A 15,061-nucleotide genomic window follows, 5' to 3' on the forward strand; every position below is an offset into this window, starting at 1 on the left:
GAGACATACTGGTGTTAAAAGTGTTGCCTTTTTTTTTTTTGAAGATTGGCACCTGAGCTAACAACTGTTGCCAACTCTTTTCTTTTCCCCCTTCTTCTTCCCTCCAAAGCCCACCAGTATATTCTAGTTGTGAGTGCCTGTGGTTGTGCTGTGTGGGACGCCGCCTCAGCATGGCCTGATGAGCAGTGCCATGTCTGTGCCCAGGATCCGAACCAGCGAAACACTGGGCTGCCAAAGAGGAGCGCTGAACTTAACCACCCAGTCACGGGGCCGGTCCCGAAAGTGTTGCCTTAATTTAGCTGCTTTCCAGTGGTCTGCCCCCTCACTGGACTGAAGGAAGAGTCCCTAAGATTCCCTGAAGCTTTCACCATGCTGTCTGCACCATCCTTTGCGGCTCCCATCAAGCTGCCTAGCAACAGACTGACACTGCTAAGCCAGGCCTGTCTGCTTTCCACTCTCTCTAACTCTTAATTTGACCGGAACCTCAAGAGAGCAGATGGGGGAGAGGAGAGACAATCAATAGGAAAGGACAAGGCCTAGTTAAACTGAGGGAGCTGTGAGGGGAATGGAGATTAACCAGCCATTGGCACGTGACAATCAAAAACCAGGTAGACGACAGAAAAACCATCCCAGGAAGAGACAGCAAAAGAATTCTTCTGAGGAACGCTTTAGAAAAGGTAAAATCTTAGGTACTTTATTCTACAACTCTTAATTTACATGTACTTATTGCTGTCCAAGGCCTAATTGAAGAGGTTAAGTGGCAAATCTTTTCCCTGATCAACCCAAGTAATTTTTCTCCTTCATATTGATTTTAACAAGTATCTAAGTGCATTTCCACTTTTAACTGTTCTAATAACTGAACACAGTGCACATTTCTCATTCTTTCATTTAAAAATGGAGAGTGTCAACCAAACGGAATGAAACTATGGTCTTTCTTGGGGGGGTCAAATCATTTACAATTCGTATAAACTTTTAAAGTATAAAGAGCAATATAGGCTAAATACATGAGCTTCATCTGGCATAAAATTATAAACTATTAGCTGATTCATTTCAAAACAAATACAATGAAATATAGAAAGAACAATGATAAATTTTACTTTAATCAAATTAAAGTCAGGAATATAAAGACTGGCTCAATTTTTCCTTCATTTCCCAAATATCACTTATTTTCCTACTGTCTTTGCTTAATTTTAACAGGCATATCATAATACACTTGTCCTGGGAAAGCATCTATGATTACAAATAAAAAATAGGCATCCATAAATCCTTAAACACCATTAAACTACCCATGTGTCAATGCCAAATTTGATTTTAATCAAGAAAATTCTTAACAACATTAAATGAGCATTGTTTCATTTATAATGCTGACTTTTAAAAGATATCTGAAAATGAAATGTAGTAAAATTATTGCTTCCAAAGTGAAGGCGGCACAATCTCGACAAGATCGAACTGAAACAAAAGCAAAGTAGACCAACCTTCCTCCCTTCTTTGGATATCGTATACACCTTTACAAAGCTATCATTTTTCCTTCTTTACTTTGAAAGGGATGTCCTGCCATCTAGACACTTAAATTCTATACATGTTAAGATATATCCTCAGGATACTAGTGTGTTTAACCACAGAAATGACTTAAATTTGCATGTTAAGCAGTACAATAAATTCTTTACAAAATGCTACTGTGAAGTTCTGTAGGTATATTACTTTGTTAGATAATACAAAAAAAAAATCACAATGCAAAACCAAGAGTATTTATTGTTTTTTTAAAAATGCAACATTTATTTCACAATCGCTAGAATCGTAAAATAGCTATTCTTTTTAATTTACAGAATTGAGGAAAGTATTTTAAATGTCAAAAAAATACATGCTGAATGTGATTTATTATATAAGCACCAAAAATCTGAAAAGTTTACGAAAATTGTTTAAACCTGTAAGGTGCATCTATTCATAAATTACATTCAGTTTGAGGGAAGAAACAGTACCTCAAAGCTCATTAATATTTAAGAAATAGCTGAATGGCTTCCAACTTGGTTTACAGCAAAATAAAAAACACTGCTTTTAGTTATATAAGTGCTGCCTTTATTGTAAACGGCAGTTTGATCGTTAAATTTGTTTATGTCGCAGTTTAAGACACTTCATACACAATAGGTACTGAATGTCCCAAAAAAGTTTTTAAAACCTTGAGTCATTTAGCGAACATCTGAAGATAACAAAAAAGTTAGATCTCTTATATTTTTATGTAGAATTGGGTATAAAGTCACTTTGCATCAATAAAGTTATTTTTAAAATGTTAGCAGTCCACTCAGTAATTAGGACTTTTCTAAATATGTCGCTACATTTTCAGGCAAAAATTGCTATTACGAAGTTAGATGAAGTAAATACAGAATTAATTTCTTGGTTTACAAATCAAAATTATTGTGATATTAAAGCATGCCTCTTTGCAAACCACTTTGTAAACGCTGATAACAATTAAATAAGGAAAATATATGCCAATATTGCTCTAAATATACTGACACGGCCATCCTGAATGACTCGTTAGGTTGGGGAAGGGACTTGGCCTGGTTCCTCAGTTCTGTGGAGTTGCCACCTCCTGCCTCACTCTAAATAGCTTATACAAAATCAAGTTATTCACATTGCTAACACAAAATCTAGCAAGCTACAGTCCTGAATGCCATCTACATTTATATACTTAGTTTTTACTCTGTTTATTAAAGAAAAGAATGTTGTTGTGCTTTTCACATAGCTAAGTTTTCATATCATTTTATTTCTACGTTTCTTGGAAAGGGAAGAGAAAGACCAAAAAAGGAGGAACATGAGGAGAGTCAGACTGTAAAGTAACGTTACACACACAACTAGCCAAATAGCTTCTTAATTTGAAAGATACTATCACCAAAAGGCAATATATATAGAAAGAAAACAAAGTCTCTCCTCCCTAAAATCCATATTATCCCATGATACATTTTCACAGCAACCAGTATATATATCAATATATTTTTCACAATCTGTTCAGTTATCCATTGGGTATGCTCTTAGAATTAAAAGATGTCATTATCATAGCATTCTAAACACTGTACTAATAGGGAAATGTGCTTAGAAATGGTTCAGTGATTTGCTCATTATGATGTCTATTTACAAAGATATCTATTTACGTTAGCAATAAATAATCCTGATATCAAAAGGGATAATGCTCATGCACACACCAAGATGGCTGCATGCTCTTAAAATATTTACACATAGTTCCTCTCTTCTCTCTCTCGCATGAACAGTGAAAGTGCTCTTCCTTCAATTTTCTCCACATTAGTCTTGCTTCTGGGGGATGCATCCTTCCATTTCTACAACTTCAGGCCATCCTTCATATTTGTTTGTGTCCTTATTATTCTTTATGTACTGTTAGAACACAATAATAGTATACAGTTTTAAAAACCTTTGTGAACTGCTTATCTGCAGTAACATACTTTAGTACATTCATTTCAGCAACACTCACATCAACAATGAGTTCATATAAGTTATTGTTCAAGACATTAAAAAAGCAACCCTTGGGGCCTGGCATGTAGTGACAGAGCTTCAAATAACAGCTGAAAGAACAAAACACCGCACGTATTTTTTAAAGGATCATTTGTTACTCAAAAAGTAAAGTTTATCTTCTAGCTTCTAAAGTATTTCCAAACTTGATTACAATATGAAAAGATCAATTAAAATCTTTATTAACCAATGCTTCCTAAAAGGCTAAAGATAATCATATGCCAATGCACTGTCATGTAGGAAACAAATTTCCATGCAGAATTTGACTATTTTTAAGTCTTAAAATTAAAACAGCGCCATGGTTATTTCAAATAAGTGATTGATTACTGAGAATTACGAAAAATATATGAACATATTTAAAGTCTGCTTTATCTAAGCTTCAAATAACTCAGATAGGAATGTGTACCATATGGTTTCATACAATTTTCTTTCGTCTATTAATTATGAAAGTCTAAGACACTAACCTGTTCAAAAGGGCTTTTGGTCTTAATGCCTTTACCACCACAGAAGACCCAATTGTCTCGAAAACCAAGAGTAGTAATAGACGTACTCCCCAAGTCAGCAATGAGCCGCCGTGCCTCATCATTGAGTCTTAAAGGAGGAGAGAAAGAATAATACAGTAAATGTAGTGCCCAGTATTTTAGCTAAGTAATACTGACTCACCTAGGATATTTAACACATGAGATACAATGAGAAAATTGCCAGTGTAAATTAAGAGAACATTAGAAAAAGAATAAAGAAACTTTTTCAGAGTAACATTCCTACCATTTGAATTCTTTAGAGACAAATGACATGAAATACAGCAATTGATTTTAAGTTTATCCTATTAAGAAGTACCTTTTAGATGCCTTTATTTCACAACAATAATTCACTTTCATCTACATTCATCAAACAAATAAGGACACTGTAGTTAGTAGATGTTTATCCAGGTTAATCCAAGGTCTTAAGCAATCGATATCTTTGGAAAATTAAAAATCACTTTGAATCTCCACTAAACCCTCTTTAAATTACATTCGAAGAGGATAAAGGTAAATGCTAATAGAAATCAGGATGTTTCTAATACTATTATTTAAAAGAAAATGAAGTTTGAGAATAGGGATATAAATTGTACTTGAGTGATAACTGCCAAGTGGTTATCTAATAAAAAGGAAATATTAACCACACAGCAGCTAAGTACCTGCCAGCAGGAGGAAGGGCAGTGACAAAAATCAACTGCTAGGGAAACAGCTAAGTGAAAGACGCCATTAAAGAACTTTGTGTAGGTTATTACCCAATGCTGAGTGACTCTCAGTCTCCCTTCTGTCTCAAAAGGGAGAAGCAATTCAGTAGAAACATGCTAGCTGTAGAGTTAAAAAAAAAAAGAAAATGATAATTAAGGGCCATCTGTGCAGGTATTTGGCAGTAAGTCCTATATATCACTCAAAAGATGGCACTTATGTGCCCAGCAACAGACGAATGGATAAAGAAGATGTGGTACATATATATAATGGAATACTACTCAGCTGTAAAACAGAACAAAATCATTCCATTTGCAATAACATGGATGGACCTTGAGGGAATTATGTTAAGTGAAATAAGCCAGCGAGAGAAGGATAATCTGTGTATGACTCCACTTATATGAGGAATTTAAAATTATGGACTAAGAACAGTTTAGTGGATACCAGGGGAAAGGTGGGGTGGGGGGTGGGCACAAAGGGTGAAGTGGTGCACCTACAACACGAATGACAAACATTAATGTACAACTGAAATTTCACAAGATTGTAACCTATCATTAACTCAATAAAAAAAAAAAAGATGGCACTTATGGGTCAATTAGAGAGCCTTGTTCTGCTAAAATCTGAGGCAAAGGGAAGATTTATATTTGCAAATGGCTGGAGGATCATTAACTGCAAACAGCATGATCAGAGAGGAAGGTACCTATTTATCCCACGGTGTTCTTTGAAACATCCCAAGCTGACGTCAGCTCCTTTAATGTAGTAATGAAACACTAAGTACAACAGTTCTCATTTAACTAACTTGAAGATAAATAGGTTAGTTTATGTTTTAAAAAAAACAACTTTATAAAACAGGGAAGAACTACATACATCATTAAGCTTTCACAATTTACGCAAACCCCATCCACGGGGCAATGGAGCTGATGTGACCATGGCCTGGCCACTGCTAACCTCCCGGGGGATGTTCACTAGAATCAGGGAGAACATCATCTGTGCCCTGGAATATTTAGCCTTTCAGACTCAAATCTATATAGAGGGATGCCTTTAAACCAAGTGAAATAAGAATAAATGAAATGGCCACACAAAAGAGCCAGTGAAGACTGAGACCTTCCAGAGATTCACGTGTACTTCCTTCTGGCTTTCTCCCCAGGGAGGTCTGCAGCTGTGTTTCCTGTGCCCATCCTCACATGAATTAGCTTTCACTAATTCACTCATGTGTTCACTTGATAAGCAACTTTTATATTAGGGGGACACTCTCTGAAACTATTGCCTGAACCCTGTTTTCAGTTCCTAGAACTGATCAGAATGGTTCACTGTGCCTAAACTATACAAACAATGCAGCTGATGCTGAACACCTACTTTCCATCTGGGCCTCTGGAATTTTGGGATGTGTTAGGCAGAGGGGACCTACATGACCAGCTCCCAGTAAAAACCCTGGGCACTGTCTTTAATAAGTTTCCCTAGTAGATAGCATTTCACAGCGCTATCACAATTTGTTGCTGGAGGACTTAAGTATGTCCTTTGTGACTCCACTTGGGAGAGGACTCTTGGAAACTTGGGCCTGGGTCCCTCCAAAATTTGTGCATTCTCCCTTTTGCTGATTTTGCTTTGTTTCCTTTTGCTGTAAAAAATCATAGCCATGAGTGAGCAGTTCTATATGCCGAGTCCCGTGAGTCCTCCTAGGGAATCATCAAACCTGGGGGTGGTTTTGGGCACCTCCGAAACATGTCCCTACGTATCTCTAACTATAGTATTATAACAAGGTAACTTTCTCAATAACTTCTAAAGTTTTCTGATCTGCCCATGTAGAATTTGGGGGGATTTTATTATTCCTTTTTGATATCTTCTATTTAATTAAGTAAAAGATAATTTCATGTTTCAAAAAAGTTTAAAACCATACAACAGAGCCAATATTTTGAGCAAATGATTAAACATACAGTAGGTGTCAAAATGCCCTATTTCTTTAAAAGCCAGTGTAACTAATGTATTTACAGGGAGCATATATTTTGGAGAAATAAGCTTTTTATTCTATGCAGGAGTACCATGAGTTTGTTACATATATTTTAATCTTTACTAATGATCTTAACCAGTTGATATGCTAAAAATTTATATGAAATAAATTATTTTAGTTAAGAATTTCTTTAAAATGAATAGAAAATCATTTTGTAACAAACCAGAAGGTAGACGAGACAGAGATCAAGTTTTCCTACAACAGATTCTAAAGCTGAACAGAGGCAATCTGGAGAAGAAAGAGGAAGTGGGAACTGGAGATGGGGAGTCTCTGAGCCCTGCCTCCATCTCTGCTGGGAAAGGAGAAACAACTGATAGTCCTACAGTCACACCATCAAACCAAGCCAATGCTCCCTTTCTCGAAAGTACAGAAAGCAACAAGCAGAACTGATATTCTGAGCTCAACTCTGGGAATAACCACTGGGGAGGTGGAAGTGTTAAGTGTTAAGAACTTTGGAAGAAAATCACCATGTTACCTCAAGAGTTTGAAGAATAAGAAACGCTAGGCATAGATGACCATGTAACCTAGACTTTAAAGAGGCCATATTATAAAAAGTTCAGACTACAAATTCTTATGAGAGATTACGACTCTTTAAAAACAAACAAACTTTAAAAAACCCCAGCAAGTTTCACTATGCAATTGCTTACAATCCCAGGAAAAAGGAGGATAGTTTCTAAATTAGTGCTCCTATAGAAGTGTTCTGTGATGGGCTCAAACTCGAAAAAGGAAGTGTGCAAAAATACAAGGCAAATCCGGGGCTGGCCCCGTGGCCGAGTGGTTAAGTTCGCGCGCTCCGCTGCAGGCGGCCCAGTGTTTCGTTAGTTCGAATCCTGGGCGCGGACATGGCACTGCTCATCAGACCACGCTGAGGCAGCGTCCCACATGCCACAACTAGAAGAACCCACAACGAAGAATACACAACTATGTACCGGGGAGCTTTGGGGAGAAAAAGGAAAAAATAAAATCTTTAAAAAAAAAAAAAATACAAGGCAAATCCTATTACTAATGATGTAACGTTTACTACTACCACCAGGAAGACCTGTAGTGCTCAGCAGACAAGACTCATTAAAATATTAAAGGCCACAGGAAGAACTTTTGCTAAGTGCAGATAACGAAGGGACCCACTATTTTATAAGAATGATATAACATCGAGATCAAACCATGACTGTCTTTTCCAGGGAGGCAAACACTCTTTGATCAGCATAAAAAGGGAACAGTAGCTGAGGAATGTCTACATAAGTGCTTTAAAGTAAATTCAAGCTCCCAGGCCCACATATGTCACACACTTAAATTCTAAAGGAACTTAATATAGTTTTCAACGCAGTGTCAGTTATTTTAGACACATCATGGAAAATGAAGATGCTAAGACTTTAAAAGTTAGTTAAATATTCCAGTTTTTTAAAAAGACAAGGAAAATTTTAGAAACAATGGTCCGATAAAACTAATTCCAATTCCTAGCAAAATTCTAGAATGGATAACAAAAAGGAGATCTTGTGAGCATTAAAAAAATGAAGAAAAGAAAGAGAGGGCGTAGTGGGAAGGAGGGAGGAACAAATAAAGCCAAGTTATCATCTCAGCTATTTCAGCTTTTGAAGAGGTTTTTGGGCAGCAGATCAGGGGATGTAATTAGCATAGTTCATGAATTTGAAGCAAGCATCTGATAGTCTCAGAACATAGCCTCTATGAATAAAATAATGAAATAGCAGCTGGACGGTCTGCCTATTAGGGTACATTGGCAACTGTCTGAAAAGTAGTTTCTGCAGTTGATTAACAGATGAATCCCTGGGAGGAGGCCTCTAGTGGGGTGGCACACTGCCCTCGGTAAACATTTGCATTGATGACTTAGATTTAGACCTAAGAACGCCTTTGGAGAGAAGATAAAGCCTGGATCATGGAAACCTCATAGGACAAATGTCAAGATCAAAACCAAGTAGGCCGAAATCAGCAAAATTAAATTTAACAAGGATAAATGAATACAAAGTCCTTCATTTAGATTAAACAAAATCAAATTCTGAATGGGGAGAAAGACCTGACTTGGCAGTGGTTGGAAAAAAAAGTCTGAGATCAAATGAAAAGATCTGAGAATTTAACTTGACCAAAAATTCATGAGCCAAAAATGGGATGTGACTGTTTAAAGAAAACTAATACAATACTAATCTGCATGAATATTCAAAGAAATGTAATCTCTAAGACATGGTAAGCTAGCATCTCCATTGTACCCTGTACTGGCCAGACCACATCTGGAACACTGTGTTCAATCTGGGGCGCTCATTTAAAGAGAGATGATAATAAACTAGAGAATGTCTAAGAAATGCAGCCAGGAGGGTACAATGACCTAGAAACTTCACATGATAAAAGTTAAAAAACCCATGTGTATCAAGCCTGGAAAAGAGAAATTCCAATTGGTTTGAAATCCTTGAGGTGTCAAATGATTTGGGGAACTTATTTATTGTTTTGCTGCTACATTTACCCAAGTTAGACTATCAGGTAGAATTTAGAGGGAGATCACCCTGAGAACCTAACATTTACTTAAGAATGGTTTTTTTGTTGTGTTTTGTTTCAAATAGAGAAATGATGAGGGTACTGGCACCCTTAGGAGGTGAGCAGTTCAGGGGTGGTACTCACAGAGAAGTTGCAATCTCACCCTTGCTGGGACGCTGGTTCAGGTGACCTTTAAGATCCCCTACTTTAGGACATCCACATGTAAACCCTTCACTTAGCCACGAAGTTAACATGTCACAGAGAGTTCTTCCCAAAAGGAGGAATACAATAGCAAAATTTGGCTTGCTCATTCAAACTACTATATTCTTCATTAAAGAAACAAAAAACAACTTATTTTAGAAGGGGATGGGTGGAAAGTAGGCATTATTATAGAGACCTGCACTCCCCAAAATCTAAGTTTTCTTAGATACAGGATATTTTTCTGTTTTGTTTTTAAAATGGGCTTCCTAGATAAAATCAAGAAATATTTGGATAAAAAAAGTAAAGAGGTTTCTTTAGGGCAGAACTTCAGAGCCTTCCAATGTAAATCTCTAAAAGATGCAAAACACAAGGTGCCATCCCCAAACTTACTTGACCATTAGTTTTAAAGGACTGGAGTTCCACCAGAACACACTTTGGGAAATGCTGTGATGGAGGCCAACCCCAGTCATTCTGCTGAATTTCACAGTATAGCCCAGGAGCTCATTACGTATAGTAGAAACCAGGATCAGAGAACTATAGAGAATGGAGTCCTGCTTTCCCTAATCAACATGGATATCAACTCCCTGTCTTGGAGAGAGCAGGCACATCCAATTGGTATTCTAAACTCTCTTGGGTATCAGTGGGAGGACAAACCATTCCTTACGAAGGAAAATCCAGTGGCTCAGTGGCCTTATGTAAGGAAAAGCCATAATACATGAGGAGAAGTAAGCAGGGCTTTTCCCATATAAGACTGGGTTTACCACAACTGATGGGTCGTTTCAAATGTTCCACAATCAGATATGGCAAAGGTATGTTTATATTTTCTTATGTTGAATAGACGTAGATGGCCTTTCACAAGGATTGTTTGTCCATTTCTGTATAAAGGACACAATGCTTACAATTTATTTCACTAGGGTTTGGAGAGGGAAGTATTTGAAATATAAATTCATGTCCCCCAACTGAAAACGCATACAACTGAATTCATTTTAAATGCACAGAAGTTGAGTCACACATTAACCAAGTGTAAAGACATCCAAGTTTAGACTTCTCCTTTTGCCTTATAGGTTGAACCCTCTTCTGAGGCTGTTTTTGGTGCATTTGATGGGTATCAATAAACAGGAGATGAAGAGTAAACAGCATCCTCACCTTGGTTCTTAGGTATGGCTACAATTTATTATTAACAGAAGGGGAACAGGTCTGACGCTCATCAGGAATAATAATGAAATAACCTGACAAAAAAGGGAGGCCATACGCATCTATTCAGAAAAGTAGGGCTTTTTTTTTTTACCTTTAAAACTTCAAATTATACATGTAATATCCTATTCTCTCAGCAAAAGCAAATAGCAAGCTACTTGTTTTTTGACAAGGAAAACCTAATTACATTCTGTTTAGTTTTATCGAGCTGAATGGCAATGGATGAATGTCAGTTTTATTCAACCTTCAATCTATGATATTTAACACATTCTTGACTGAACCAGATAAAATGCACAATGTCAATGAAACTACTTCAGCTTGGAAACCTTCACAAAGCGGCACTATGTTTTTAGTGCATCTCTGCAATAATGTAGTTACACATTAAATGTATCTATAAAAAATTAATACATAGAAAGACATGCCATAATCCTGCGTGGAACTTATAGTTTTAAAGCCTTTTCAATTAAAAATCTATTAGGGATGTTTGTTATTCTTGATAAAAGCAACCTGCGTAAACTATCATAGTTTGAGGAAGAAGACTATTAAAGAGGACTTAGCCCCACCAGAAATGTATTAAGTATACTTATTTTTTTTAAAAAATAGTCATTAAAAAATTGAAATAACATCTTATTAGAGCAGGAATAAACAGATGAACAGAAAAGAACTTCCAGAAACACAGTCAAATCTATATAAAATCAGGCATTTCCCTCACATAAGAACAGTGACTTATAGTCACTGAGAAGTTACAAGTAGTTTCTAAAATACACGAAAACAGTAAAATCACTAGGAGAGAAAAATCTACTAAATATTTAATTTAGAGATGGAAAAACACTTCTCAAATATAAAAGTAGAAGAAACTAAAAAGGAAAATCCATACACTTGACTACATAAGAATTATGTTAAACTTCTAAAAGCCGAAAAGCACCATAGATTAACAAAATTAAAAGCAAAATAATATATTGCAACATGAGAAATGGTTAATATCGTTAACATATAAAGGGCTCTTACAAATCAATGAGTCACAAGACAACTATAGAAGAGCCAAAAACATTTGTGAAAATAATCCAGCTTCACCAATAACCAAAGAAAAGTATGTTAACAAAAAATCCCTTTCCAAAAGTTTTAGTATTGGGAACTTTTAAAAAATTAACAATTGGTGTCATGGAACTTCTGAGAGACACGTAAAATCAGTACAAACTTAAAAAAAATTCTTTTTTAAAAACGTGCACTTCTTCAACAATCTTACTTCAAAAAAATTCGTCTTAAGGAAATAGAGATGATTGTTCAAAAGATTTTTCCTAATTATGAAAAATTGGAAATAGCCTAAGAATCCAGCATACGTATTTTATTAAACAAATTCTAAGTCATGACATATGTTTAAAAACTATACTAGGCAGACATGAACAATTTTGTTATGAAAAATATTTAATAATATGGGAAAATATTGATCACATAAATAAATGAAAAAGGGTGCTATAAATACTACCACTCCAAATGTTTCAAATGAAGAAAACATGTGCATTAAGAAATCTGGAGATGGAAACTAAACTATCATCAATGGTTATCTTTGATAGTGAGATGAACTGGAACTTGTTTTCTTCTTTGTGCTTTTCTATATTTTCCAAATTTTTCTAACATACACAGTTTTAAGAAAAAAGTTACAAACTACCACCTATTAACCTTTATTAAAAATATATCACACTTCTCCTTTTTACAATTAATTCTACTTCTAGGAATTTACCCTAAGGATATAACCAAAGGTGCAAAAAAATTTATGCAAAACGATATTTATCACAATGTTATTTATAATACAAAAAACTTGGCAATAATAGAGAACTTTTAAACAAAAGTGAGGCCATATGATCAACTCTTAGTAAACCATGAAAAATGCTACTGAATATTAATGTCAGAGAAAACAATTTAATTCTGTTAAAAACAGAATATAAAAGAGAATCTAGCAAACTTCATGTACAATATGATTATCATTTCACAACAATATATGCATGGTAAATACATAGAAAGACAGAAGGAAGCAAACTAGAAAAAATGTTAATAGTGTTTATCTGGAAGTTGGATTACTCTGCTCTATTTTATCAACTTTTTTCACTGAAAATGTATTACTTTTATAATTATAAATTATAGCTCCAAAAAGTTGCACACATTTTAAAGTTTACATACTTGGTTGCTCCATCATCATAGGTTCCCATTAAGACTATTGTTCCATCTTGTATAGACTTAAGAAATTCAATAAATGGGGCCACATCTGAGGAAAAAGAAAGAGTTGAAGATTTTTTTTTTAAATGACTAAGTAACCATCATGATAATCTCTAAGTCAATATAAGATATGAAGTGTTTGCAAATCAGTAATTTATAATGTAGGGTAACCAGAAGGGAGATAAATCTTATGAACAAATAAAAATATTAAGTTTGTCCCTTAATATGATCCCACCATCAACTTAAAATTTCCTAATCCTGATTCATCCTACGTGTCTTTGGTACTGATTTTCCAGGGCTAAATGAAAAAAAGCACAGCAAAGTCATATAAAAGCATGCTTAGGATTTAAAGTAAGAAACTCAGGGGTGCAGGAGAAAGGCTCATGGACTCCTTGAGTGTTTGTAAAATTTGTTTGCGTGGGTGCTTTTCTAAAAAGAGGAAATAAAGATTTTATCTAATTCACAAAAGGATCTGTTTCTAAAAAAATTAGATGAATATATACACACACACACATACAAACACAACTGAATTAAGGGATCTTCTGGGCATACCTACTCACTATAAACTAGTCACTACTCGCTTCATCCAGTGTCTCAAGGTTCACAAGGACTTCAAACTAAACCCCTTCACAGTGACTACAAACTGGTGATGCCTGAGGGCGGATCAGGTACACAAACCATTCCACATCCTCAACTCTTCACAATATCCGGTTTCCTTACAGTCCCAAGTCCAATACTACTTCAAAACTGGGTTACCTCAAATTTACTCAGTTTCTTTCCACAGCAAAGATTCGAAAGCTTTTCTCTAATTAAATTCCATGTTATAACAGCATTTTCAATTCAGAGAAAAATGCAGTGGGGCAACTAACAAATCACTTCCATTTAAATGCAAAGATGGCAGTAAACTGCAACTATTTCTTAATTTGAGGAGTATTTTCGGCAGTAATAAATCTACCTGTGATGAAACGCCAGAGTTTCTGGTCACATGACTGATTTCAGCAACAGTGCTGTAAGACTGTTTCTATGTGGTAAGTTTCGGTAAGATCGATTATGGTTTTAGAATCTAAAACTGATGGTAGCATTTTAAGTTTACACAGTTCTGACACATATGGAAAGTTCTCCTAATCTCATCTAAAGAATAAATAACAACTGGCATCTCATCACAAGCTGAAGAAATGCTAGAAAAGCTGAATGGTCTGAAAACTTAAATTTCAGAAAGCCTAACTGCTGTTGGCTCTCAGGAAATATATAAAGTGGTTGGGGTTGGGGAGATGCAGGCGAGAGCCTCATGCTGATAAATTTCCCAAACCAACAACTCAGAGAAAAACCAAAGGATGAATCAGTGTTGATCTTCCTTCAAACTTGAAGAAATTCCTTTCTTTCAGCCACATTCTTCTTGGAAGTGCCAGTTCCTTGCCTCTGCATACTGATGACTGATTTCTACCCGCTCCAAACTTCCAAATTAGGAAGATATCCGCGTATTGTTAGTCCAATGAACTAGAAAGAAAATTCTATTCCTTCTCTCAAATATTCATCTACTTCAATAATAATCCCAGTTATGATTAAGTTTTGAGACTGAAAAATCATACGTAAAGAAATCAATTCAGCCAGTTAAAATGCTTCAATTGGTTATGCCCTTCTTCAAATGACTTATTTTTTTAAAATTTCAGATAGAAACCTAAAGAAGCCCAAAGCTTTCAACAGTTGTCCTGCAGAAAATAGAACTTTAGATTTAAAAAAAATCTCAATTTGGATATTATTGCTCTTAATTACACACTGCAATTTTTATAAAAAAGCAAAGTATATATAATATGACTGATCACCTAAATATAGGTGGGCCTTTAGCGAAAAGAAAGTAAGAGAAACAAAATGAACTAACACAAAAATAGTAGCATTTTTCTCTCACTAATGGGCTACATTATATTGAGGTGATTAAGAAGTCAGAGCTAGCAAAGGAACAGTTACATGTTATTCACACTTACCTCCTCCCCACATGTCAAAATATTTGGTATCTATTACTTCTCCTGTTTTTCCTGAAAGAGATTGAATTCATACCAAATTATGCAACTGAAATATACTCTACACTGTATGAGACAAATGATCTTATCCAATGATTGATGTGAATTCATTAGCAGAGAAAGAATTACTTTAAGAAAGACTTAAGGGGCCGGCCCCGGGGCGGGGCGGTTAAGCTCCTGCGCTCTGTTTTGGCGGCCCAGGGTTTCCC

The 15,061-nt window shown here is 35.6% G+C and overlaps 1 protein-coding gene across 4 annotated transcripts in view; it reads right to left on the reverse strand.

Moving 5' to 3' along the window:
• Positions 1-673: 673 nt before the first annotated feature.
• FAM3C (FAM3 metabolism regulating signaling molecule C) overlaps positions 674-15,061 on the reverse strand; it is a 49,118-nt gene continuing 34,730 nt past the window's right edge. For 3 of the 4 annotated variants that reach the window (XM_023639559.2, XM_070264960.1, XM_070264959.1), the window contains 4 exons: positions 14,817-14,867; positions 12,799-12,883; positions 3,984-4,110; positions 674-3,384 (listed from right to left, as the gene is read on the reverse strand). In XM_023639559.2, the coding sequence (XP_023495327.1) occupies positions 3,295-3,384; positions 3,984-4,110; positions 12,799-12,883; positions 14,817-14,867 (353 nt within the window). In that variant the 3' untranslated portion in view covers positions 674-3,294. Of the gene's footprint in view, positions 3,385-3,983; positions 4,111-12,780; positions 12,884-14,816; positions 14,868-15,061 lie in introns of all 4 variants that reach the window. The other variant, XM_070264958.1, reaches the window with a different exon arrangement.

This window comes from Equus caballus, chromosome 4 (genome assembly GCF_041296265.1).
Source record: "Equus caballus isolate H_3958 breed thoroughbred chromosome 4, TB-T2T, whole genome shotgun sequence".
NCBI lineage: Eukaryota > Metazoa > Chordata > Mammalia > Perissodactyla > Equidae > Equus > Equus caballus.